The sequence below is a fragment of the Nuphar pumila genome, chromosome 5, assembly GCF_984573655.1.
Source record: "Nuphar pumila chromosome 5, dmNupPumi1.hap1.1, whole genome shotgun sequence".
NCBI lineage: Eukaryota > Viridiplantae > Streptophyta > Magnoliopsida > Nymphaeales > Nymphaeaceae > Nuphar > Nuphar pumila.
Window position 1 is genome coordinate 42,604,893 of NC_143253.1, and position 24,740 is coordinate 42,629,632.

Genomic DNA, 24,740 nt, shown 5'->3' on the forward strand with positions numbered 1-24,740 from the left:
CAGAAAAAGTGGGAAATCCCCATTAGTCTGAACAAAAAGAAAAAGAAATCTATTGCCCCTAAGGCCACAACAGAGACAAAGGCAAAGAGAGAGTGAGGGCCTTGCTTCAAAGAGAGAGAGAGAGAGAGAGAGAGAGAGAGGCTCAACTTGCAGAGAGAGAGAGAAGGGTCTCGGTCCTCAGCTCGCATCGCAAAGACATAGAGAGAACCGAAGACAGAGAGAGCCTCCTCGGCTCGCCTCACAAAGAGAGAGAGAGACTCCTCTCGCCTGAGAGAGAGAGGATTTGGTTTGAGTGGCTTGAAGTGGAAGAAACAAAAATACATATTTCTTTTCCTGGATTATTACCCAAATGTATTCATGTAAACACTTGTGAAAACAAATTGCCGCTATGGGAAACTATGTTCATAAGTAGTTTCAATTAAGATGATCACTCAAGGAAGATGTTGATCTATTTAACTTTTAATAATTCAACAAGAAAGAAAAGAACAAGGCATGATGCAGACATCTTAAATGTCATGTCAATCTGATATCAGAATGATTAGAACTTGTCCTTGTCTCCATAGTAGTACGCAGTACCAAGCATTAGCGCAACAGTAGCACCCTGGGCGACCACACGAGCTCGCATTAGCTTTTGACCAAGCCTAGAATTTCCTTGCCGGAAACTAATCAAACCTGCTGTTAGAACTCCAGCAGTTAAGAGTGCACCTGCAAGACTAAAATGATTAAAGACAAAAGTCGAAGTTCTTGATAACTATTATTTTTAATGCTTATTATCAAACAGCATCTAAGATTACCTCCTACATGATCACTTTCTTCAACTACAATGAAACCAAGTCGCATTGATAATATTGCACGTGGGTCAAGTCCAAAACGAGGAACAGACAGATTTACTGCCGTTAACAATTTCTAGGAAAGTTTTAAAAAAGCACTTAAATTTTGACTATTAAAAAAAAAACTAGTTTTTTATAATGATAAAAATGCACCTAATTTTCTCCTGGTTAATCAACAACCAATTTCCATCAGATGGAATCAGGCATGTATTAACTCAACTTGGATTAAGCTTTTGTATTTTACATATTTACCCTCAAATATTAGAAGACTCTCTCTCTCTCTCTCTCTCTCTCTCTCTCTCTCTCTCTCTCTCTCTCTCCACCACCACCACCACCACCACCGCCTTAATTTAACAGAGCTCAGCACAGGCACCTTTTCTGTCCAATTTTTCTCTTATTGTGATTCTACCCTTTATCCTTCACCTAGTAGAGCTCTCTCTTTTCAGGTTCATTTTTATTAATAGAAGGAAAGAAAAGATGAGCAGCAGTGGTGGCAATCAAAAAAGTTGTGTGGTAGGTGAAAACAAAGACAAAATAATAGATGATATGCAGTATGCAGGCCGCACTGGTGGAAGAAAAGAGCAGAGAAGGGTGATAGGTGGTGGGTGGGCAGCAGATAAGAGGTGGATGATGGTGACAGTGTTGGTAGTGGCAGTGGAAGAAGTGAAAATCGACAGGTGATGGATGGCTATTGGGGAGGATAATGGTGACTACTAAGGGCCACGGTCTACGAACACGTCCCGTAACGAGGATCAGATGCAGGAGCAACTAAGTGACCCAATATATATATATATATATATATATATATATATATATATATATATATATATATATATATATTACTTTCATGAGCACGTAAGTATACTTAGAAAAGAGGGCCTTACGCAATCACACGAATTTCAGTTAGGGCAAGAGATGTGGACTTGTAGAGGTGTTTCACCAAATGCTTGGTGAATGTTTACTAAACATGAAATGGTATTTCTTGTTAAAAGTGTATATATATATATATATAGCTATACGTATGATGTATATAATATATATATGTGTGTACATACCTATATACATATGTATATATATAGTATATATGTATATTTATATATTTTTTTCTTTTTTCTCTTTCTCTTTTTTTTGTCTATTTCATTTTGAACTAGATTCAAACTAGTCAACACATTGTTGACTAGTTTGATAGCCATTGGAGCCCATCCAACGGCTACAAATAGAGTCGTTGGACTAGCTTCAACAACTCTTTGATTCTCTCAAGAGCCTCTCTCTTGAGCTCCCTTTTGTATATAAATAGGGGCCATCCCCTCACATTGTATTCAATGCTTCTAGCATTTTTATAGATTAAATAAAATATTTATTTTTTATATTTTTTAGCCTTCTTGTGTATGCCCTTTTGTGGGCTTTGTTGATGTGCCCTTAGTGGAGACTTGTTGTGAACTTTTGTATTCTTGTTCGAAGGCTCTTATTTCGTTACATGGTATCAGAGCCTTGTAGCTCTTAGATCTTTGGAGATTAGTTGGCTCATTTTCCGTGCTTGTGAGAGCAAGAAAATGTCTCTTGGTCATTGGTGATTCAAGTGTTTGTGTGCTTGCATAGTTGGAGAAAATAGTGATTTGTTAGCTCGAGTGCAGATTGATTCTACTCAGTTTGTGGAACCATGATTGTGCTCTTGTTTCTCTCCTACACTCTTCTCTTTCTCATCTCATCTTCTCTTTATTCCTCTCTCTTTTTTCTTTCTTTGTAAGAGTGGATGACAATGATAAAGTCATCATCATGCTCATGAAACTCAATTATACAAATTATGTAATGTGGGCTTCAATTATGAAGCACCATATTTGAGAAAAGGGGTTGTGGGGATTAGTAGATGGTTCCGATCCGAAACCAAAACTAATCATCACCAAGGTAGAAAATGATAGGGAAGTATCTTGATAATACATGATAATGCATTCACGATTCATACCACCATGATACAGTATGGCCACATTAGATCTTTTATCCCGATCCAACATCTCTCACTTGACCATATGAGTCGAACAACTAGATTATATCATAACAGGTGCATCATGTATCGCATATAGCACTTCATGATAAAACATGCACCAAATAACCTTGCATAATTCCTTGGGTTATATCAATGATATTTTTCTCACATGTTATGAGTTATTTCTCACATAATTATGTGAATTTTTTCATCATTCAATTTTAAGTATGAGGTATTCACGCATGCTATGGGTTATCTCCCACATAGTCATATGGATCTTGTAATGAAATATGCGGAAAAGAAATGTATATCCTACAATGGACATTCACACATAGAAATCAAAGAACAAGTCCAAAAGAGGACATACACAAAAGCCAATAATGGCTAGAAAGCATAAAATCTTATAAAGGCACTAAAGGGTTTGAAGAAGCCACACATTACAAAGGGAGAGACCCCACTTATTTATAGGCAAGAGAGGAGTGAGGGAGAGTTAGAGAAAAGCAAGAGAGAGGGACCATTGGGAGTCCCAACAAGGAGTCGTTGGGCTCCCAACGGTCACAATTGTGACCGTTGGGGGCCCAACGACTCTTTGTTGGGGCCCCCAATGGCTGTGCATTAAATGCACAAAAAGTACAATAAAAAACAGAAAAAAGAAATAAGGAAAAGAGAAAAAGAAAAAGGAAAAATAGAAGAAAAAGAAAAAGACTAAAATGCCCCTATTGGGCGAGTTTACAAAACTACCCCTTATCGGGTAGTGTATGATAAATATATTTATATATATATAGATATATATATATAGATATATATATATAGATATATATATATAAATATATATTACATATATTTTAACACCCTCCCTCAAGCTTTACGGGGATACAACGGAAAGCTTGTTGAGAAGAAACATGAATCGAGGAGCAGCAAGAGCTTTGGTGAAAAAATCCGCCAACTGGTACTCGGATGTGACGTAGGGCAGTGCTATGGTTCCTTTTAGGTATTCATCTCGAACATAGTGGCAATCCATCTCAATGTGTTTAGTACGCTCATGGAAGGTGTGGTTGTTTGCAATATAGATAGCACTCTTGTTATCGCAACACATCTTCGAAGGATTTGAGATGACGATGCCCATATCACAAAGGAGACTTCTAAGCCACACAAGCTCCATGGTTGTAGTGGCCATTGCACGATATTCCGATTCAGTTGAGGATAATGATACTTTATGCTGCTTCTTGCATCTCCAAGAAATCATAGAGTCACTTAAGAAAACACAAAAACCAGTAGTTGAGACTCTATCATTGGGATTTCCTCCCCAATCAGCATCTGTATAAGCAATTAAATCAAGGGATGATGAAGAGGAAAGAAAAACTCCCTTAGTTATGGTGTTTTTAATATATCTGACAATCCTTAAGACTGCACTCATGTGCACAGTTGTAGGTGCATGTTGAAACTGACTGACGGAGTGAACTGCATGAGCTATGTCTGGCCGAGTGATGGATAAGTATGTCAGAGACCCAACGAGTTGACGGTAGGGAGTAGGGTTCTCGAGAAGTGTCCCATCTTCTAGCCTTAGCTTTGCATTGATAACCTCAGGGGTTTCTGTCTTCTTATCATCCGAAATTCCAGACTTGGAGCAAATGTCAGCAGCAAGTTTCATCTGAGAGAGAATATATCCTCGAGGAGAATAAGCAACTTCAATACCTAGAAAATATCTTAAGAAACCAAGGTCAGACATGTCAAAATTTTCTTTTAAAATTTTCTTAATATCATGGATTCCTTGCTCATCACTTCCAGTGATGATCATATCATCAACATATAGTAGTAAAATAACTACAGAAGATCTTGCACTTTTCACAAATAACGCAGTGTCAGTATAACATGAACGAAAATTTAAACTAGTCATTACATTGCTAAATCTGTCATGTCAAGCCTTTGGAGTTTGTTTTAACCCATATATAGCCTTTTTTAGTTTAAGAATTTTGTTTTCTCCAATAGATACTCCTGGTGGAGGATCCATATAGACCTCTTCACTTAGTTCGCCATTAAGAAATGCGTTCTTAACATCCAATTGATAGATAGGCCATTTTTTAACAGATGCAACCGCAATAAAAGTCCTAACACTAGTCATTCTAGCTACGGGAGCGAAGGTTTCTTCATAGTCTATTTCGTACTCTTGAGCATATCCTTTGGCTACCAACCTAGCTTTATAACGTTCTAATGACCCATCACTTTTAGTTTTAATCTTGAAGACCCATCTACATCCAATAGACTTATTCCCAGTGGGTAATGAAGTTATTTCCCAAGTTTTAGCCTTTTCAAGGGCACTAAGTTCTAGTTTCATGGCCTCAACCCATTGAGGAATGTTTTTGGCTTCATTATAGTGTGATGGTTCATGATAAGAGTGTAATGCAATTAGGCATGCCTTATATTTAGGTGTTAGTGACTCATAGGAAACAAACCTATTAGGAGGATTGGAGATTCGGCTAGATCTCCTTAAAGAGGTTTCTTCTATGTTGGAAATTTGAGAATATTTTTCTAAAGCGCTTATGGGAGTTTCTTAACCATGCCTAGCATAGGTTTGAATTGACCTATTTTCAAAATCATTACTTCAATTTTCAACATTACTAAGAGGAGTATCCTCTAAATCATTAGGAACATCCTCTACGTGAGGAGTCACATCTTCTTGAGAGAGAAGATCAAATAAGAAAGCATATTCGCTTTCATCTATATCTTTATTTTTCTCAAAACCATTCTCATTTTCTAAAAAAGTAACATCTTTGGATACATATAGTTTGTTGCTTTTGGGGTCGAAGCACCTAAAACCTTTTTGATTTTCTCTGTATCCTAAAAACACACATTCGATAGCTTTGGGAGACAACTTATCTCTTTTATGTGTGAGGACAAAACACTTACACCCAAAAATTCTTAATCTATTAAAATCGGGTGTTCTTTCAAAGAGTTTTTCATATGGAGATATATTTTGTAAGAATGAGGATACCATTCCATTTATCAAATAAGTGGAGGTTAAGGCGGCTTCGGCCCAGTAGCATTTTGGAATTTCTTTGGAAATGAGAAGAGTCCTAGTGGTTTCCAAGATGTGTCTATGCTTCCTTTCGGCTAGACCGTTTTGTTGGGGAGTCCTAGGACATGACCTTTGATGACAAATGTCATTGGTTTCTAAGTATTCTTGAAATTCATTTGATAGATATTCTCCACCGGAATCGGATCGAAGAATGAAAATATTAGTTGAAAATTGATTTTTGACAATCATATGAAATTTCTTAAAGAAATTAAAAACTTCGGATTTTAGGTTGAGAAAATAGATCCACACATATCGAGTGAAATCATCAATGAAAGTAACATAGTAAGAATATCCTCCTTTTGATATGACCGGAGAAGGACCCCAAACATCCGAATGAACTAATTCAAAGGGTCTTTTGGACACAAATGTTCTCTTTGGAAAAGGGGTGGATTTTATTTTTCCAAAAATACAACTCTTGCAAACAAAATGTTTCTCATTACAAAATTTCTTTCCAAAAGGAAAGGAGTACATTTTTTAGAAGCTTGGATGTTCAAGTTTTTGATGCCAAGTTTCTATATTTTTATCTTGGACATGATTACAAAATGAGTTGATGGGAAGTTTCAAATGGTTCATGTAGTAGAGATCTCCCCTCCTATGGCCTTGCCCAATCCGCTTCCCGGACTGGAGATCCTGTATAGAGTAACCCTTAGTTGAGAAGGAGATTTCACATCCATGATCACATATTTGATAGACGGATAAAAGATTTAAATTAAGTTGAGGTACTACTCTTACATTTGGCACAAAAAAATCTTTTGAAAAGTCTAAGGTTCCAAAACTTTTAACTTATAAAGAGGTACCATCGGCGGTTGAAACAAAAGAATTTTTGGAGTTGCTACATACATTGGATAGTCCATTTTCAATAGGGGTCATATGAAAAGATGCTCCAGAATCAAGAATCCAAGAGGGCGTACCTGGAGGAGAAGAAGAGGCAATGGCGGCTCCCGAAGTTGATGGCGATTTGAGTAGAATTTGAAGTGCTTCGGATAGTTGAGCAAGGGAAAATGATTCTTTCCCTTTCATTGGCTCCTCCTTCTTTTGTGGGATTTCTTCAATAATAGCAACTTTCCCTTTTGGAGGTTCATTTATCTTTGGACAATTAGGTCTTATATGACCCGGTTCTTGACAATGATGGCAAATGGCTTTCCTATAATTGCTATTATAGTTGTTTTGCCTCCCAAAGTGTGGAGGCTTATATGCTTTCATATGATTGTCGGGTTTAGACACGGCAAGAACTTCATCTCCTCCTTTAATCATGTCAAGACGCGTTTCTTCTTGGCATATTTCGGCTATGGCATCTTCCAATGGAAGCGGTTTTGACCTATAAAGAAGGGAGGACCTAACTTGTTCATATTTGGGCCTAAGCCCATGTAGAAATTGGAAAAAGTGTTCTTTTTCCATTTGTTCTCTTCGCATCTCCACATCTTCACTAGATACCCATTTGGGTTCAAGAAGGGATAGCTCATCCCATAAAGGTCCAAGAGTGCTATAGTAATCTCTTACACTCATTTCACCTTCCTTAATGGTACGGATTTTTTCTTGGATAAAGAATTGACGAGCAAGGTCTTTTTGGGTATACATACCTTTCATAAAGAACCATGCTTCATTTGCTAGGCGGAATTTAGTAATGTTGGCGCAAATCTTTAGCTCCACGTTGTTCATGAACCATGCAAGAATTTTTGCATGCTTACTTTCCCAATCTTCTACCTTAGATTGGTGATCTTCAATAGCCTTCATGCGAGCATTTCCTTCTAGAGCTTTTTCTTGATCACCATCTATTTTTGTAAGTTGAAGTTGAGGTTCCCTAATGGTGCCCATAACATATCCCCAAAGTTTTTTACCTTTGAGGTTGTTCTCCATGGCGGCGGCCCACATCATGTAGTTAGTACCATTAAGCTTGAAGGAGAGATCAATCTTTTGTTCTCCTTTCATCCTATAATCAAGAATGAAGGACAAGCCAAGAGAGAGATAAAACAAGACAACTAGCTATATATGAATCAAGAGCACAACCAAGGCTTTGATACCATGTAATGAAATATGCGGAAAAGAAATGTATGTCCTACAATGGACATTCACACATAGAAATCAAAGAACAAGTCCAAAAGAGGACATACACAAAAGCCAATAATGGCTAGAAAGCATAAAATCTTATAAAGGCACTCAAGGGCTTGAAGAAGCCACACATTACAAAGGGGGAGACCCCACTTATTTATAGGCAAGAGAGGAGTGAGGGAGAGTTAGAGAAAAGCAAGAGAGAGGGACCATTGGGAGTCCCAACAAGGAGTCGTTGGGCTCCCAACGGTCACAATTGTGACCGTTGGGGGCCCAACGACTCTTTGTTGGGGCCCCCAATGGCTGTGCATTAAATGCACAAAAAAGTACAATAAAAAGACAGAAAAAAGAAATAAGGAAAAGAGAAAAAGAAAAAGGAAAAATAGAAGAAAAAGAAAAAGACTAAAATGCCCCTATTGGGCGAGTTTACAGAACTACCCCTTATCGGGTAGTGTATGATAAATATATATATATATATATATATATATATATATATATATATATATATATATATATATATTACATATATTTTAACAGATCTTTCCATCAGTTATATTCAAGTATAAGGTTTTCAGATATGCTATGGGTTATTTCTCACATAGCTACGTGTATTTTTTTTTCAGTTTTAAGTATGATGTTTCTCACACATGCTATGAGTTATTTTTCACAATCATGTGGTTTTTTCATCATCATATGAACTATGATACTTTTCACATATGGTATGAATTTAACCTGTTCAAATGTGTCTCCGAAAATCCTTGTTGTAAATATAAATATATATATTTATATACTTAGAGATACATATACATATAATATATTATATGTATATGTATCTCTATATATATAAAAATATATATTTATATACCTTTTAAATTTCTTACCCAAAAAGGGTATTATTGTAATCTTGCGCATATTCAATTTGGAATATGTTGTATTTTTCCTTTTTATTTTCCTTTTGTAATTTTTTTTATTTTTTCATTTTTTATTTTATTTTTTATTAAAGGTGCATTGGGGGTCCCCCAATAGAGTCGTTGGGGGGGGGGGCAACGGTCACAAATGTGACCGTTGTGGGCTCTCCAACGACTCCTTTGGAGCTCCCCTTTTGCACCTCTTGGCTCTTGTATAAATAGGGGTGTTCCCCCTTGTAATTCCCAAGCTTGAGAGTCTCAAGCATTTGCTCATTTTTTATGAAACACATGCATTATTGCATGTTTATTATTTTTACGCTTTTTGCGTATTTTGTTCAAGTGTTGTGAGAGTGTCTTCGTACACTTCTTTTATAAAGTTTTTATGCTTGTATGCATATTGTCTTTTCATAGACAATTTCACTTGGTATCAGAGCTTGGTTGGTGATAGAGGATTGTGGGATTCTCTTCTTTTCAAGTGCTTCAAAAAGCGTGCCTTCGGATCTTTGGAAGTTGGAGTGGTGGATCTTGCTTCTCAAATATTTTAGAAGGATCTTGCTCAAAGTTGCATTTGATATTTGGTGTTGGTACGCCATTTCTCCCTTTCTCTTTACTTCATAATGGGCGAAAAGGAGTCTCATTTTACTATTGGCTTCAAATTAAATGGATCCAACTATCATATTTGGGCCGGAAACATGGAGGCTCACATAAAAAGAAAGGGGCTATGGGGTTATGTGCAAGGTACAATTCCGGAACCGGAACCCAAGATAACGGTGGTAAACGGAAGTGAAATCAAGATTCTTGAAGGAGAAGAAAGGGTTAAAGCTCTTGAAGAGTATTCTAAGAAGCACGATGAATGGGAAATGAAGAATTTTAAGATTCTTTCTTGGTTCTTTTCATCCGTTGAGACTAAGATTAATGCCAACATTATTAAGTTCAAAAAAGCATCGGAAACTTGGCATTATCTTGAGAAAATGTATACATCGAGGGATCTATCTCATAAGTATTATCTTCAAAAGAAGGCTCTCTCTCTCACTCAAGGTGAAATGACTATTAGGGAATATTTTGCTGATCTTTCCTCAATTTGGGATGAGCTTGTCATGCTTGAACCAAAATGGAGTGGAAAGGCAATTGATCTCCGCCACAAGCAACTTGAAGAAGATCGATTCTTCAATTTTTTGAATGGGCTAAGGCCCGAATTTAAGCAAATAAGGTCTTCTCTCTTATCCTCATTTACTCCTCCCTCTCTTGAAGATGTACTCACCAAATTAAGTGATGAGGAGACTCGTATGAGTTTATGTAAACAAGGATCAAGTGTTCTTGTGGTTCCTTGTAATCATAAAGAAAGCAATGAGGTCAATGTCGTATCAAGACCCGGGAACAATGTTAAAACTTATCGTCCCCCTCATTTTAAACCACAAAATCAAGGTGAGAATAGTGGCCAAAGAGGAAAAAGGGACTATAGCAAAATTATTTGTCATTTTTGTAAAGAACCCGGACATATCAAACCCATATGTCCCAAATGAAAAAAGCTTCTCGCTATGGCTACCACCGGTGTACCACAAAAGGAGGAGGCATCATCAAGTGGGTCACTCTCTTTAAATCAAATAGTGGAAGCCCTTCAACCTCTCCTCAAAGGAGCTACCTCCGGTGCCGCTGTGTCTACTTCATCTTTTCCAGGTAAAGTCTCTTGGCTTTTGGACTCCGGTGCATCTTTTCATATGTCCCCAAACATATTTTCACTTTCCGATTACTCAAAAAATGGTTCTCCCTCTTTTGTTTCCACTGCGGATGGAACCTCCCTTGAAATTAAAGGAATAGGTAATTTTGAAACTCAAGATTTTTTATTCCAAAAATTAGATTTATACCTAAACTAAACTTAAACCTTATCTTTGTTTCTCAACTCTCGCACCATGGTTGCGATATTAAATTCTCTTATGATAAATGTTTAATACAGGATCGTCGGTCCGGGAAATTGATTGAGAAAGGCTTTAGAAAAGGAGACTTATACTATATGGAATCTCTTCAAGTTCCAAAATCTTTTTGTAATGTGGCCCAAAACAAAGATATAAATGTATGGCACAAGAGACTTGGTCATCCTAATATCACCAAGTTGTCTTATTTACATTTTGCAAAAGACTTATGTAAAAGTTCTTTTTCTTATAATGATTGTATTCTCGGAAAGATGCAAAGTTTACCTTTTGATCAAAGAACTATGTTCTCTTCTAAAACTTTCAAAATTGTTCATTCGGATGTTTGGGGACCCGCACCTTTTGCTTCAAAAGGAGGCTTTTCTTATTATGTCATTTTTGTGGATGATTTTTCCAGATATTCGTGGATTTATTTCCTTAAGTTCAAACATGAAGTTTTTTCGTGTTTTAAAACCTTCCATTCAATGATCAAAAATCAATTCAACAGTAATATAAAGATATTTAGAAGTGATTCTGGAGGGGAATATCTCTCCAATCAATTTAAAGTATATCTTGAGGATCATGGAATTGTCCACCAAAGGTCTTGTCCTAAAACTCCTCAACAGAATGGGTTGGCCGAAAGAAAACATAGGCACATCATTGAGACCACTAGGACCCTTCTTATTTCCCAAAACATTCCTAAAAACTTTTGGGCAGAAGCAGCTCTTGCTTCTGTTTATCTGATAAATCGGTTACCATCTAGAATATTAGGAAAAATATCCCCTTTTGAGATTTTATATAAGATTGTACCTGATTATAGTAGGTTACGTGTTTTTGGGTGTAAGTGTTTTATACTTACGGATAAGAATGACAAACTCTCTCCCAAAGCTATCCCTTGCGCCTTTCTTGGATATTCCGAAACTCAGAAAGGGTTTTGTTGTTATGATCTTCAAGATGATAAGCTATATGTCTCTAGAAATGTAACTTTTTTAGAAAATGAAAGTGGCTTTGAAAAAAAATGTTTCTCAACAAGAAAATTTTGATTATTCCTTCCTATTTGACTTATTGTCTAGCAATGATGATATATCTAGTGATGATGATGTATCATCAAATCATGATGAGGAAAATGATGGTGATGTTGGTGAACATAACTCACTCAATGAACAAGAAAGTAGAATTTCAAGTAGTCCCATAACCTACTCCCGTAGAAATCAAGACACCTTTAGAAGTGCTATGGACCAATATAGTGAGCTTGTTCCTACCCTCGATCACCGAAGATCTGAAAGGAATAGGAGACCTCCAACTCGTTTTGTTTCTTTTGATTCTTTCTCACCCCGGTATAGGGCTTGTCTTAGTGTCATTCACTCTTATTTTGAGCCAAGGAATTTTGAAAAAGCTAAAAAATGTATAGAATGGCAAGAAGCTATGCAAAATGAACTTAATGCCCTTAAAAGGGCTGAAACTTGGGATTTTCAAACTCTACCCATAGGAAAGAAAACTATAGGTTGTCGATGGGTTTTTAAGGTTAAAACTAAGAGCGACGGATCCCTGAAAAGGTATAAAGCTCGCTTAGTTGCAAAAGGGTATGGGCAAGAGTATGGAATTGATTATGAAGAAACTTTGGCTCTTGTAGCCCGAATGGTTACAGACAGATGTCTTATTACTATTGCATTTATTAAAAATTTGAATATTTTTCAAATGAATATGAAAAATGCTTTTTTAAATGGTGATCTTAACGAATAAGTATATATAGATGCTCCACCAAGCATGGAGATCCCTAAAGATAAAGTTTTTCGTCTTCGAAAGGCCCTCTATGGTTTGAAACAGGCCCCCAAAGCCTGGTATGACAGATTTACCAGTGTAATGCTGGAAAATGGTTTCTCCTTATGTTATACTGACACTGCTCTATTTACTAGAAAATCTAATGCAGGGATTGTGATATTATTACTCTATGTTGATGACATGTTAATTACAGGTGATGATGTTCAAGGAGTCAAGGGTATTAAGTCCGTCTTGACTTCAAAATTTGAGATGTCAGACTTGGGTTTTCTGACATATTTTCTTGGAATTGAGGTTGCCTATTCGCAACGTGGTTATTTTCTATCACAGTCTAAACTTGCTTGCGAGATTATTGAGAGGTCAGGAATTTCTGATGACAAAGTATGCGAAACTCCTGAAGTTGTGGGAGCAAAAATGAAGATTGACGACGGTGTTCCTCTAACTGATCCTACTCCTTACAGGCAGTTGGTAGGTTCTTTAATGTATCTTAGCATTACTCGACCTGATTTGTCACATGTTATACAAATCGCCAGTCAGTTTCAGCACGCTCCTACAACTGTTCATATGAGTGTTGTGCTTCGCATCATCAGATATTTGAAGGGAACTGTGAATAAGGGAGTATTTCTATCTTCTTCTTCTGAATTGAAATTACTTGCTTATACTGACTCAGATTGGGGAGGTGACCCTAGTAACCGTCACTCCACCACTGACTTTTGTGTTTTCTTAGGTGAGTCTTTGATCTCATGGCGATGTAAGAAGCAACAGAAGGTCTCTCTGTCATCCACTGAAGCCGAATATAGAGTCATGGCATCTACCACCATGGAAATTGTATGGATTCAACGCCTTTTGGAAGATATGGGAGTGTTTATCAGAGAACCAACAAAGCTATGCTGTGACAATAAAAGTGCAATTTATATTGCCAAGAACCACACCTTTCACGAGCGAACAAAGCATATAGAGATGGACTGCCATTATGTCAGAGAAGAATACTTGAAGAAGGTCATTGATCTACCATACGTGACGTCTAAGTATCAACTTGCAGACTTCTTCACAAAAACTCTATGTTCGCCCAGATTTCATTTCCTTCTTGACAAACTTGCGGTTATCGCACTGTAAGTTTGAGGGGGGGTGTTAAAATGTATCTCCGAAAATCCTTGTTGTAAATATAAATATATATATTTATATACTTAGAGATACATATACATATAATATATTATATGTATATGTATCTCTATATATATATATAAATATATATTTATATACCTTTTTAATTTCTTACCCAAAAAGGGTATTATTGTAATCTTGCGCATATTCCATTTAGAATATGTTGTATTTTTTCTTTTTATTTTCATTTTGTAATTCTTTTTATTTTTTCATTTTTTATTTTACTTTTTATTAAAGGTGCATTGGGGGTCCCCAAATAGAGTCGTTGGGGGGGGGGGGGGGGGCAACGGTCACAAATGTGACAGTTGGGGGCTCTCCAACGACTCCTTTGGAGCCCCCCTTTTGCACCTCTTGGCTCTTGTATAAATAGGGGTGTTCCCCCTTGTAATTCCCAAGCTTGAGAGTCTGAAGCATTTGCTCATTTTTTATGAAACACATGCATTATTGCATGTTTATTATTTTTACGCTTTTTGCGTATTTTGTTAAGTGTTGTGAGAGTGTCTTTGTACACTTCTTTTATAAAGTTTTTATGCTTGTATGCATATTGTCTTTTCATAGACAATTTCACATAACCATGGCATTTTTCTTGTATGCACTAATTTTACATAACTATATAGGTTTTTTATCATGTCATAGTTTAAATCATAACCTTAATGTGCAATACTATATTCAAATAAATATATTATATTGGGGTCTCACTTTCTTAGTTAGTTATGGGGTTCTTATGGCTCTTCCATGACCATATCATAGGAAATCATCATGTCCACATGCACACTAGTGGAATACTATGGATTTTCATCAATGCATGGATTATTAATAAAGTATGATTTGCCAAACATAACAAATACTCTCACTTTTTAAAGTTTCACCATATTTCATACTCTCACTATCCATGTGTATCATCATCACATGCAACATACTTAAATTCTCATAAGGTTAACTACCACATTGTCATCTTGGATAAGTATATTCAGATCCAAATAGTCATAAATATGACGGGCTAACACTATGTTGTATTCTATGAATAAACTTTTAAAACTTGAAAAATACTTTTTCATGTATTCACAAACCATAGGGTAATCATCATATACAAATAAATATATTTGCATACATGTGTAAAATTATAATTCAACTCTCATTTTTTCAATACAATGCATTTAAGCAATATGCGCATTAAGCCATCAAAAACTAAAAGCAATATGCATAAGTAATCAAACTTAAGTCCTCGTATCCAAATCTAATTTGGATATGCACCAGATTTATATCTAATGGAAGTCATCATTTTCAAATTCATTACCTTTTGGATATGCCTGTTAAATTATGTATATATTAATATATATACATATACTTATATATATATATATATATATATACACATTTGTATATATATAAGTATATATATACATATATGTATATATACATAATTTATTTTCTTTTTTTGTACAACCAAAAACCCGATAGGGGTGTTTTGGTAAATTACCATGTAATTTTTCCTTTTTTATTTTTCCTTTTTTATTTTTCCTTTTTTTCTTTATTTTCCCCTTTTTTCTTTTTCTTTTTTATTTCTTATTTTTCACTTTGGAGGACCATAAGGGGCCCCACCCATCTAGTCGTTGGGGCCCCAACTATCATATTTATGACCGTTGGGGCTCCCAACGACTAGAAAGGAGCCCCCTTTATGGTCTCCTTTTTAGTTCTTCTCCTCTATAAATAGAGGAGGCTCTCTCCTTGTAAAAGCATTGGGTTTTCACCCTCCTCTTTCTTTCTTCAATAATATTCAACTTATGACTTTAAGTCATTTTCTACTTTTGTGAGTTTTGTGTATACACTCTTAGTGCTTGTGTTCTTGGCTCTTGTGGTCACTCTTAAAGAGTGCTTTTGCTCTATTGGTGCTTCCGCCTCTCTTCATTACAATGCCAAACATGATAAGTCAATACCAAGGCTTTAAACACTCAAACCATAAGCTTGTAAACATATAAGTTCATATCTATATCCTTATATTTTAAATTCAAATGGATCTACACTATATATCTAGTATTATACTTATCTGAATCTATCTGGATCAAACCAGGACCCATACAGAATATATTATTAGGTTCAAATATCTGACTTGTTACTATTAAGATCCATCATTAAACCTGGATCAAATTCATACATCATATCTGGGTATTATACTTTTTTGGATCCATCACAACATAGATCAAATCTCAATCCATATCTCATATCTACGCATTAAACTTTTCTAGATCCATCATAAAACATGGATCAAATATAGATCCATATCCCATATTCGGGCATATATGAGCATTATACTTTTTCGAATTCATCATAAAACTTGGATCAAATCTAGATCCATATCGCATATCTGAGCATTATATTTTTCTGAATCCAACACTAGATCTGATCAATAAGATAACCCAATTAAGGAATTATCTAAATTGATCCATGTTGAGTTATTTATTCAATGTCCAAAATAACCTAAAAAAACTCATTAAATGATTCATTCAAGCATGATAATAGTTCAAGCATGCTCAATGATGTTTTCTGGATCCAAAACATTCAATCGGATTTATCCAAAACCATACAAGTTTAACCATATCTAAATTCGTTTACTAGATCCATCCAGGTCTATGCCGACTTACTAGATCTAAACATTTGATCTAATACTAATCAGATCCAATATTGATTCAAACATTAGATCTAATGGATCCTGGTCCAGAAAAACTTGATTCATCATAAAAAACGAATCAATACTCAATCATACCGGCTCCATATATAATAAGATTCAAACATAGACAAATTATAAAACATATTAAAAAACAAACTGCAATTACATGGTATTTCTGGATCCAAAAAATAGATGCATGTTAAAAATTCAACTTCTCTTGTATGAGGGTAGAGATCCAAAGCATATCATAACTGAGTCAAAAAAAATTTACTGGATCCAACCATGTTTATAAGAAACTACTTATATATTTCGCAAACCAAAGGCACTTTTCTACAAAAACAAAAAGTTAGAAGGTAATTCTGGGTAAAAACAATAAACTAGAATAGGTGTTAGAAGGTTTCTTTGTCGGAATGTAACGTCGCCCAAGTAGGCGTAACCCCACCTGAGGGTCAGTTACAGAGAGAGGAGGGGCAGTTACCCCCCTCTCTCTCTCTCCCACGTATGGTAAGTGAGAAGAAAGAGAGGGAAAACACCCCTTAATGGAGGCAAGAAGGGAGATGGTGTTACCCTCTCTCTCCCCCCCCACATTTGGAAAGTGGGAGAGAGAGAGGGGAAACACACCTCTTAAATGAGGCAAGAGGGGGTGAGGGGGTAACGTCCCTCACCCATGGCTATAAGAGCCATGTGTCCCCTCTCTTTCCCTTGTCAATTTTGACAAAAAGGGAAGAGAGAAACGATACATGCAGAGAGAGGGAGATAGAAGAGAGGATGCAGGGGATGGTAAAGATCTCCCCATCACCGGCAAACCACGTAAGTCGCCTCCTCCCCCGTTCTCTTAAAAAAAAAGGAAACACCAGCAACCGAGTGGTTGTTGACGACTGCAAAGGTGCAGGGACAGGGAGGAAAGACCTTGTCCCTACCACCCAAAATGGTGAGGCATAGAGGAGGTTGCTTTTGTCCTCACAACCGACAACCAGCAGGTTGACGGTGGTAGAAAGAAAAAAAAACAAAGAACGACAGGGGCAGGGGGAGAACCCTGACGCCTACTGCTTGCAGTGGGGAGGCACAGAGGGGTTTGTCCCTCTGCCCTCACTGTCGGCAACTAGGTTGTTGGAGGCCTATGATTTCAAAAAAAAACAAAATGTTGGGCAGACAACCGCCGTCAATCGTGAATTGATGACGGTGTCGCCGCATTCATGGTGGACGATAGGGGAGAGGTGTCGCCGCGTTCACAATTGCCGAAGGCAGCTGCACAGCAGAGAAGAGAGGGAGGCAGAGAGTCCAACTCTTTGTCTTGACCCCGAGGTACGGACAAACTCGGTCTGCACATAACAATAGATTGAGTCACCCATGCCGCTCAATCTGGGTACAGCAAATCGAGATGACTCAGTTTGAGTGTGCCCAGATCGAGTCCGGAAAAAACAAAATTGATGATGTTGACAAACCGACTCAGTTTGGACAGATCGAGTCCGGCCTGTAAAATGACAGACCAAGTTAGGTCTGATTTGTTGTCGGTCTGAACAGACCAAGTTGGGTATGTTTCCTTTGGCAGACCGAATCGGGTCTCTTTTCTTTGACAGACCAACTCGGTCTGTACAGACCGAGTCAGGTCTGTTTTTGACAGACCAACTCAGTCCAGATCGAGTCAGGACATCTTTTGGGATATACCAACTCGGTCTAGACCAAGTCTAGTCTGACAGACTGACCCGATTTAGACTGAGTATATATATATATATAAGCGGATATGGACATGTATATGGAGCTGGGCAAAAGTTGAGATGGTGAAGACCTCGACTTTCCCAATGCGAGTCAGATATGGGTTTGGATCTAAACCCAGATTGGATCTCGTGTACATAAAGTGGATCCAAAACAAATTGGATCCAATTGAGTTTAGTTCAAATCTAAGTCCTTTCCATCATTGACGCCAACTTTGTACCAAACTTATTACGAAAAAGCTTGGATCGATCATACCGGATCTAGGATCCAGTCAAGTTTATAATTGAAAACTTAAGTGATCTGCGTTAAAATTAGAGTGGATCTGGATCTGAAATTTAATCGCAAAAACTAGTAAAATTAAATATGAGTTATGGCGAATACGAATTAGGTGTGGTATAAAGACAAAGTGAATCTAGAAAATTTTACATGAACCCAGAGATGGTCGATGAGTAAAAAATTTATTTTGCCCTTGATTAGTAGATGATGCATAACTTTTTACTCTGATATCAGATTCAAGTGATTTTTTAATCTTTAGATTTTGTTCTTTGAGTAGAATCCATTAGCAAGTGATATAATGACAGACTATGAGAAAATAGAATCAGAATTTGGCATTAAAGCCTAGGAGTATTTTTATAATTTTTCATAAAGATGAAACTTTAAGTGATGATACGGGATTTATGATCTATTTCAGATCAGAACTTGTAAGAAGACTAAGGTTATTCCTTAGATTTGGAATTTAAGCATTCCAGGTAAGTGAACTTTTGCAAATTCCTTTTTAGTTAAATAAAATGCATACTGGCTAGTTTAAGTAGCTTGCAATGTGGTTTCATGTGTTATAAGTATGATAGTTTTATCTTATTGTGAATAGAACAACTGTTTAGCATGCTTAGGAATTCATAATCTTAATGTTTAGTAATGATACTTAAATATGATGATAGATGTTACATGTTACTTGATTAAGGACATGATTTAAATTATAAATATATCATGTATAGAGATAATCATGACATTACTGCATGTAAAATGTTATTAAAGATTTATGTATGACTTTAAGAAATAAGTGTAAAGTTTCAGATTTTCATGATAGGATATGTTCTACAATTATCACGCTTATGCCTTGGGAGGGGCATTGTAAGTGACATGACTTAATGAGTTGACTCTATGGTGAGATGTTATCCTTAGATATATGACATGCGTCTACATGTTAAAAGTAATAGGCGGGCATACATTGATGATTGTCTAAGGCACTAACGTTAAGAAATGAAAGTTGAAAGAATAATGTGTATAGGATAACAATACAGAGCATGATAAAGAACTCTACTAGGTAAGACATGGTCTAGGGCATTGTTTTGGGTGTGTACCTCATACCTTAGGATTTACTCAGAACTTCCTAAGTGACCCTTAGCATTGCCCACTAGACACATGTAGGATGTAGCATGAACCACAAAACCTTGGGGGTGGATATAACTCTTCGATACCTTGGGGGCAGGTAAAGCTCCTTGAGTACCTTGAGGGCAGGTATAGCCTCTCGAGCTCTTGGGCTAACTACTGATGAGTACTTTGTGGCTCCTAGCCTACAACCGGCAAGCAACTGAAGTACTTGTGAGTCCATAGTCTAGGTCGGTTTGGACTATATTGTTGTGAGTGGTTCATATGTCTGGTCAACACTGTAGACTCTGAGTTATTTACATGGGTGACTATAACCTAGGAAGCTATTTTCGGAATAGCGGATTTGAGTAGAATGTAAATGTCTACTTTGAGAATGATGATAAAGATACATTAAAGGGGGTAAAATTTATAAACAACTTGTGTGCTTAATTAGCAAACTAAACTAAGATTAAGAGCTTAGAACTCACTACAGTTGTAACAGTCTTGTCTAATTTGTAAATGAAAACTTACAGAGTGGTAAACTCACCCCATTTCTTGGTTACAATTATAAGTTTAGGGACTACTGCTAAAAGAATGAACTAATCGTGGACTTTGACTCAATTACCACCAGACCTCTCTACATCTGAAGTATTATTCATTTTTCATTTTTTGTTCATTCAGCTTATGTAATTGGACACTTGTATTTAGATGGTAATAGATGTTATTGGTGAATGTATGGACCTTTTATAAAAAAAACAATAGCATGGTTTTTTTAGGATATTTTGGTAATTTTCCTCTGAGAACTAACGTCCATGAACCTGGGCTCAAGAGGCCCTAGTTTGGGTTGTTATAATTGGTATCAGAGTCAGGTTTTGAAAAATTAAAGACTGTGAAAAAGGAATATCATGGATTGAGGATGATCAAAATTACAAGGTTCTACAAGAAAGATAATTTGAATCATCCAAGTTGAATCAGTAGCAATGAGTCATAGGAAAGCTCATGTAGTGGGTTACATCCTGAACTTATTGAGTGGTTCATGTTAGCAGGTATGGATGCTAACAATAGCAATAGCAACTGAAGCGACTGTATGAATGATAGGGATACAGGAAGGTGAAGGCATCCGGAGGTCATTCACACGGACTAGATGGTCACAGTCCTCTCACTTTTCGTAACAACCCTGATGGATGTGTCTAAGGCAATCGGGAGTATGACAAGTCTCACTCCTTCTCTGGCTGCAATCGTAGTGATAATCAACGACCGGGAGCAAAGATATGAAGCAGAAGGGGTAGCACCACCTATTGGGGGATCGCCAATGTCATGGGGACATTCTCCCTATAGGCATGTCTGTAATGAAGTGCCAAGTGAGAGAGGCGAAATCTCCAAGAGAGAGCACAGAAGCAAGCACATACACAAGAAGCCACTAATGGGCAAAATAAACCACAAAAAGTGGTCAAGCACACAAAGAGGTAAAAAAATATATTTCACTCATGAAATGCTTCATAAGAAGCTTTATAAATACATGGGGCCATGCCCCTTATTTATACACAGCAAGGGACCCAAGGAGGGGCTCCCATAGAGTCGTTGGAGCCCCTCCAACGGTCATATTTATGACCGTTGGAGGGGTCCAACGACTCTATGTGGACCCCTCTCAAATAAATAAATAAATAAATAAGTAAAAAGTAAAAAGGAAAAAGAATAAAAGGGAAAAAGAAAAGAAAGCATATCAATGATATGCGTGTACAAGTGAAATGACAGAATTACCCCTATCGGGTATTACAAAATAAATATATATATTTATACATGTAGATAGACACATAGACATATATATGATAATATATATGTGTATGTGTCGTAAATCTATATATATAGATATATATACATCATATTTTAACACCCCCCCTCAAACACACGGTGAAATCACCGAGAGTTTGCTAAGAAGGAAATAGAAGCGAGGCAATGGCAAAGCTTTAGTGAAGAAGTCCGCCAACTGATATTCGGTAGGAACATATGGGAGTTGAATGGTGCCCCGTAAGAACTCATCACGAACATAATGACAGTCCATCTCAATGTGCTTTGTTCGTTCATGAAAGGTGTGATTGCTAGCAATATAGATAGAGCTCTTGTTGTCGCAACACAGCTTTGAAGGAGTTGATAATGAGACACTCATATCTTGAAGCAGGCTTCTTAACCATACAATCTCAGTTGTGGTAGTGGCCATCGCCCAATATTCTGCTTCGGTAGACGAGAGAGAGACTTTATGCTGCTTCTTACACCTCCAGGAGATGAGTGACTCACCAAGAAACACACAATAACATGTGGTAGAAATACGATCATCGGGGTTACCCCCCAATCGGAGTCAGTATATGCAAGTAAAGTAAGGGGTGAAGAAGAGGATAAGAATACTCCCTTAGTTATGGAATTTTTTAAGTATCTGATAATCCTCATTACTGCTGCCATGTGAATAGTAGAAGGAGCAGTCTGAAACTGGCTTGCACTATGAACTGCATGTGAAATGTCGGGTCTGGTGATAGATAAATATGTCAGAGATCCAATCAATTGACGGTAAGGCGTGGGGTCTGCTAAAGGAGTGACATCACTGGCTCTCATCTTGGCATTGATTACTTCTGGAGTCTCCACCCTTTTGTCATCTGTCAGCCCAGACCTAGCAATAATGTCAGAGGCAAGCTTCATCTGAGATAGAACATACCCCTTGGGGGAGTATGCAACTTCAATTCCTAAGAAATACCTTAGAAAACCCAGGTCAGACATATCAAAATTTTTCTTAAGAATATTTTTAATAAGGTCAATACATTTCTTATCATTACCTGTGATAATCATGTCATCAACATATAGCAACAAAATTGTTATGTATTCATTAGAAGATTTTACAAACAAAGCAGTATCTGTGTAACATGAGGAAAAACCATTATCAATAACTACTTTGTTAAAAAGACCATACCAAGCTTTTGGTGCTTGTTTAAGACCATAGAGAGCTTTGTTCAATTTTAGAATATTTTCTTTCCCAATTTCAAGACCCGGTGGAGGGTCCATAAGAACTTCTTCACACAGAGTTTCATTAAGGAACGCATTTTTAACGTCAAGTTGATATATCGGCCATTGCTTGATGGAGGCTAAAGCAATTAAGGTTCGTACACTAGTCATTCTAGCTACAGGAGCAAAGGTTTCTTCATAATCAATCCCATATTCTTGGGCATAGCCTTTAGCAACCAAGTGAGCTTTGTATCTTTCTAGAGACCCATCACATTTGGTTTTGACTTTATATACCCATCTACACCCAATTACTTTTTTTCTTAAAGGTTGAGGAATAATGCCTCTAGGTTTGGGCTTTGTTAAGAGCCTTTAATTCGATTTTCATAGCTTCAATCCAATGTGGATGATCTTTAGCTTCCTTGAATGAGGTAGGTTCATGATACGAATGTATTAACATGAGACAAGTTCTATAATTCGGAGAAAAGGATTCATAAGACACAAGCTTTTGTGGTGGCCTACTAATACGAGAAGATCTCTTAAGAGGATTGTTGTCAATAGGTTCTTCTAAAGAGAAGTCTTGAGAGTATCTGTCAATAGCAGGTTGATGTTCATTTCCTAACCGCCGGGTATATACATTTATATCATTAAGATTTTCATTTTGGGAAACATTATCTGTTGAGAAACTCTGTTTTGATGTCACATAATATGATACACTGTCTCATTTGATTCTATATAATATGATAATATGCCTTCTTGAAAAATGTTATATTATGACTGGATATGTTTTGCCATAAATCTAACGAGTATTTGATGCAAGGATATCTCACCCAAAAAGGATGGAGTCCTGTTCAAGTACAACTATGGTGCAATCATACTCCTTGAAGAAAAGCTTGATGAGTCATGCATTACTAAAGAGCATCCAAAAAGTTCGGCTACCTCAAGATTGAAGATTGTATTTTTCTTCTTTAGAGTCATATGTAACAGAACCTTCAGAAGCATGCATATTGCATAGTACATAACCATTCATAAAAGCCATATTTCATAAAAGTATACGATAGTTTCAAAAAGCTCCTTTTTTAAAACAAATCATCGTACCTTCTTACAACCCTTCATGAAAAAGGTATTTTGACATGACTCCAAAATATAATAATTGTACCTTATATCATATATAAGACAACTTGAAAAGTAATGTTTTTAAAGGAAGGAAAAAGACAAAACATGAAATCGGCTACACCAAGAAAAACAAATATAATACTAATTGAAAAGACTCTAGTTACCTTCTTTAAAGAAATGATTTCAAATATAGAAAAAAGACAAAACATGAAATCGGCTACACCAAGAAAAACAAATATAATAAAGTTTTTGAAATGACTCTAGTTACCTTTTTATAAACCCATAGAATGTCGACTTACTTGAAGTCATCATTCTCTTTGTACAAGCATTAAATACCTCCTGTAAAGAATCCTTGTTAAATATCCTTCTCAAGAATGTCGACCTTCTTGTAGTCCTCATTCTCTCTGAAGACTTTGAAAAACACAACATAAAGAAAACACTTGACATGACCATGTACAAATAAATATCTCAAAGCACTCATTGTACTTACACTCATTTAAAGTAAAGAAGTACTTATGTACCTCAAAATCATTAATTAGAATAAAGACAAAACTACAATCCAATGTTCAATGTACTATTGTAAGAAATAGACTTTTTACATAAAATATGTACTACCTAAAATATTATAATGACTAGTGTACCCCATACTTCACTGTTTATGGAAAAAGGCATTCTCGAATTTCTCTAAAGATGTTTTTTGAAAATGACATGACATTTCACATCTCAAAAAGGCTACGATTTCAAAAAGCAACGACTACTTTTTCAAAAGCTATATAAACACACTCAAATAAACTATTCAACATGGAATGGAATAGACGTGTGAGCTTACAACGAGAAAAATTCTATTCATTATTTGAAAAGAGAGCCTTGAAAAAGAAAGAGAAAGAGAAAAGAAAGAAAAGAGAAAAAGCCAAGTTCAGCTCTTTGACAAAGAGTATCCTCTGAGTAACAAACAGAACATTCTGAGAATCCTTCATTCGTGCATTCATATCTTTCTGAAGGTTCTATAGGAAGTATTGTATCTTTCTGTTATTCACTGTTTTCCTTCTTTGTTGAAAGAAGTAGACCTCTGTGAAAGAGGGTGTTGCCCTTCTCTGTTGAGAGAAGAAGACCTCTGTGAAAGAGGGTGTTGTCCTTCTCTGTTGAGAGAAGAAGACCTCTGAGAAAGAGGGTGTTGTACTATTTAT

General features: G+C 36.5%; 1 protein-coding gene across 1 annotated transcript in view; it reads right to left on the reverse strand.

The window, feature by feature from the left end:
- Positions 1-431: 431 nt before the first annotated feature.
- Positions 432-24,740, reverse strand: part of LOC149837455 (RING-H2 finger protein ATL48-like) — a 44,970-nt gene continuing 20,661 nt past the window's right edge. The window contains exon 2 of the mRNA XM_090007384.1: positions 432-705. Coding sequence (XP_089863510.1) covers positions 539-705 — 167 coding nt within the window. The 3' untranslated portion in view covers positions 432-538. The remainder of the gene's footprint in view (positions 706-24,740) is intronic.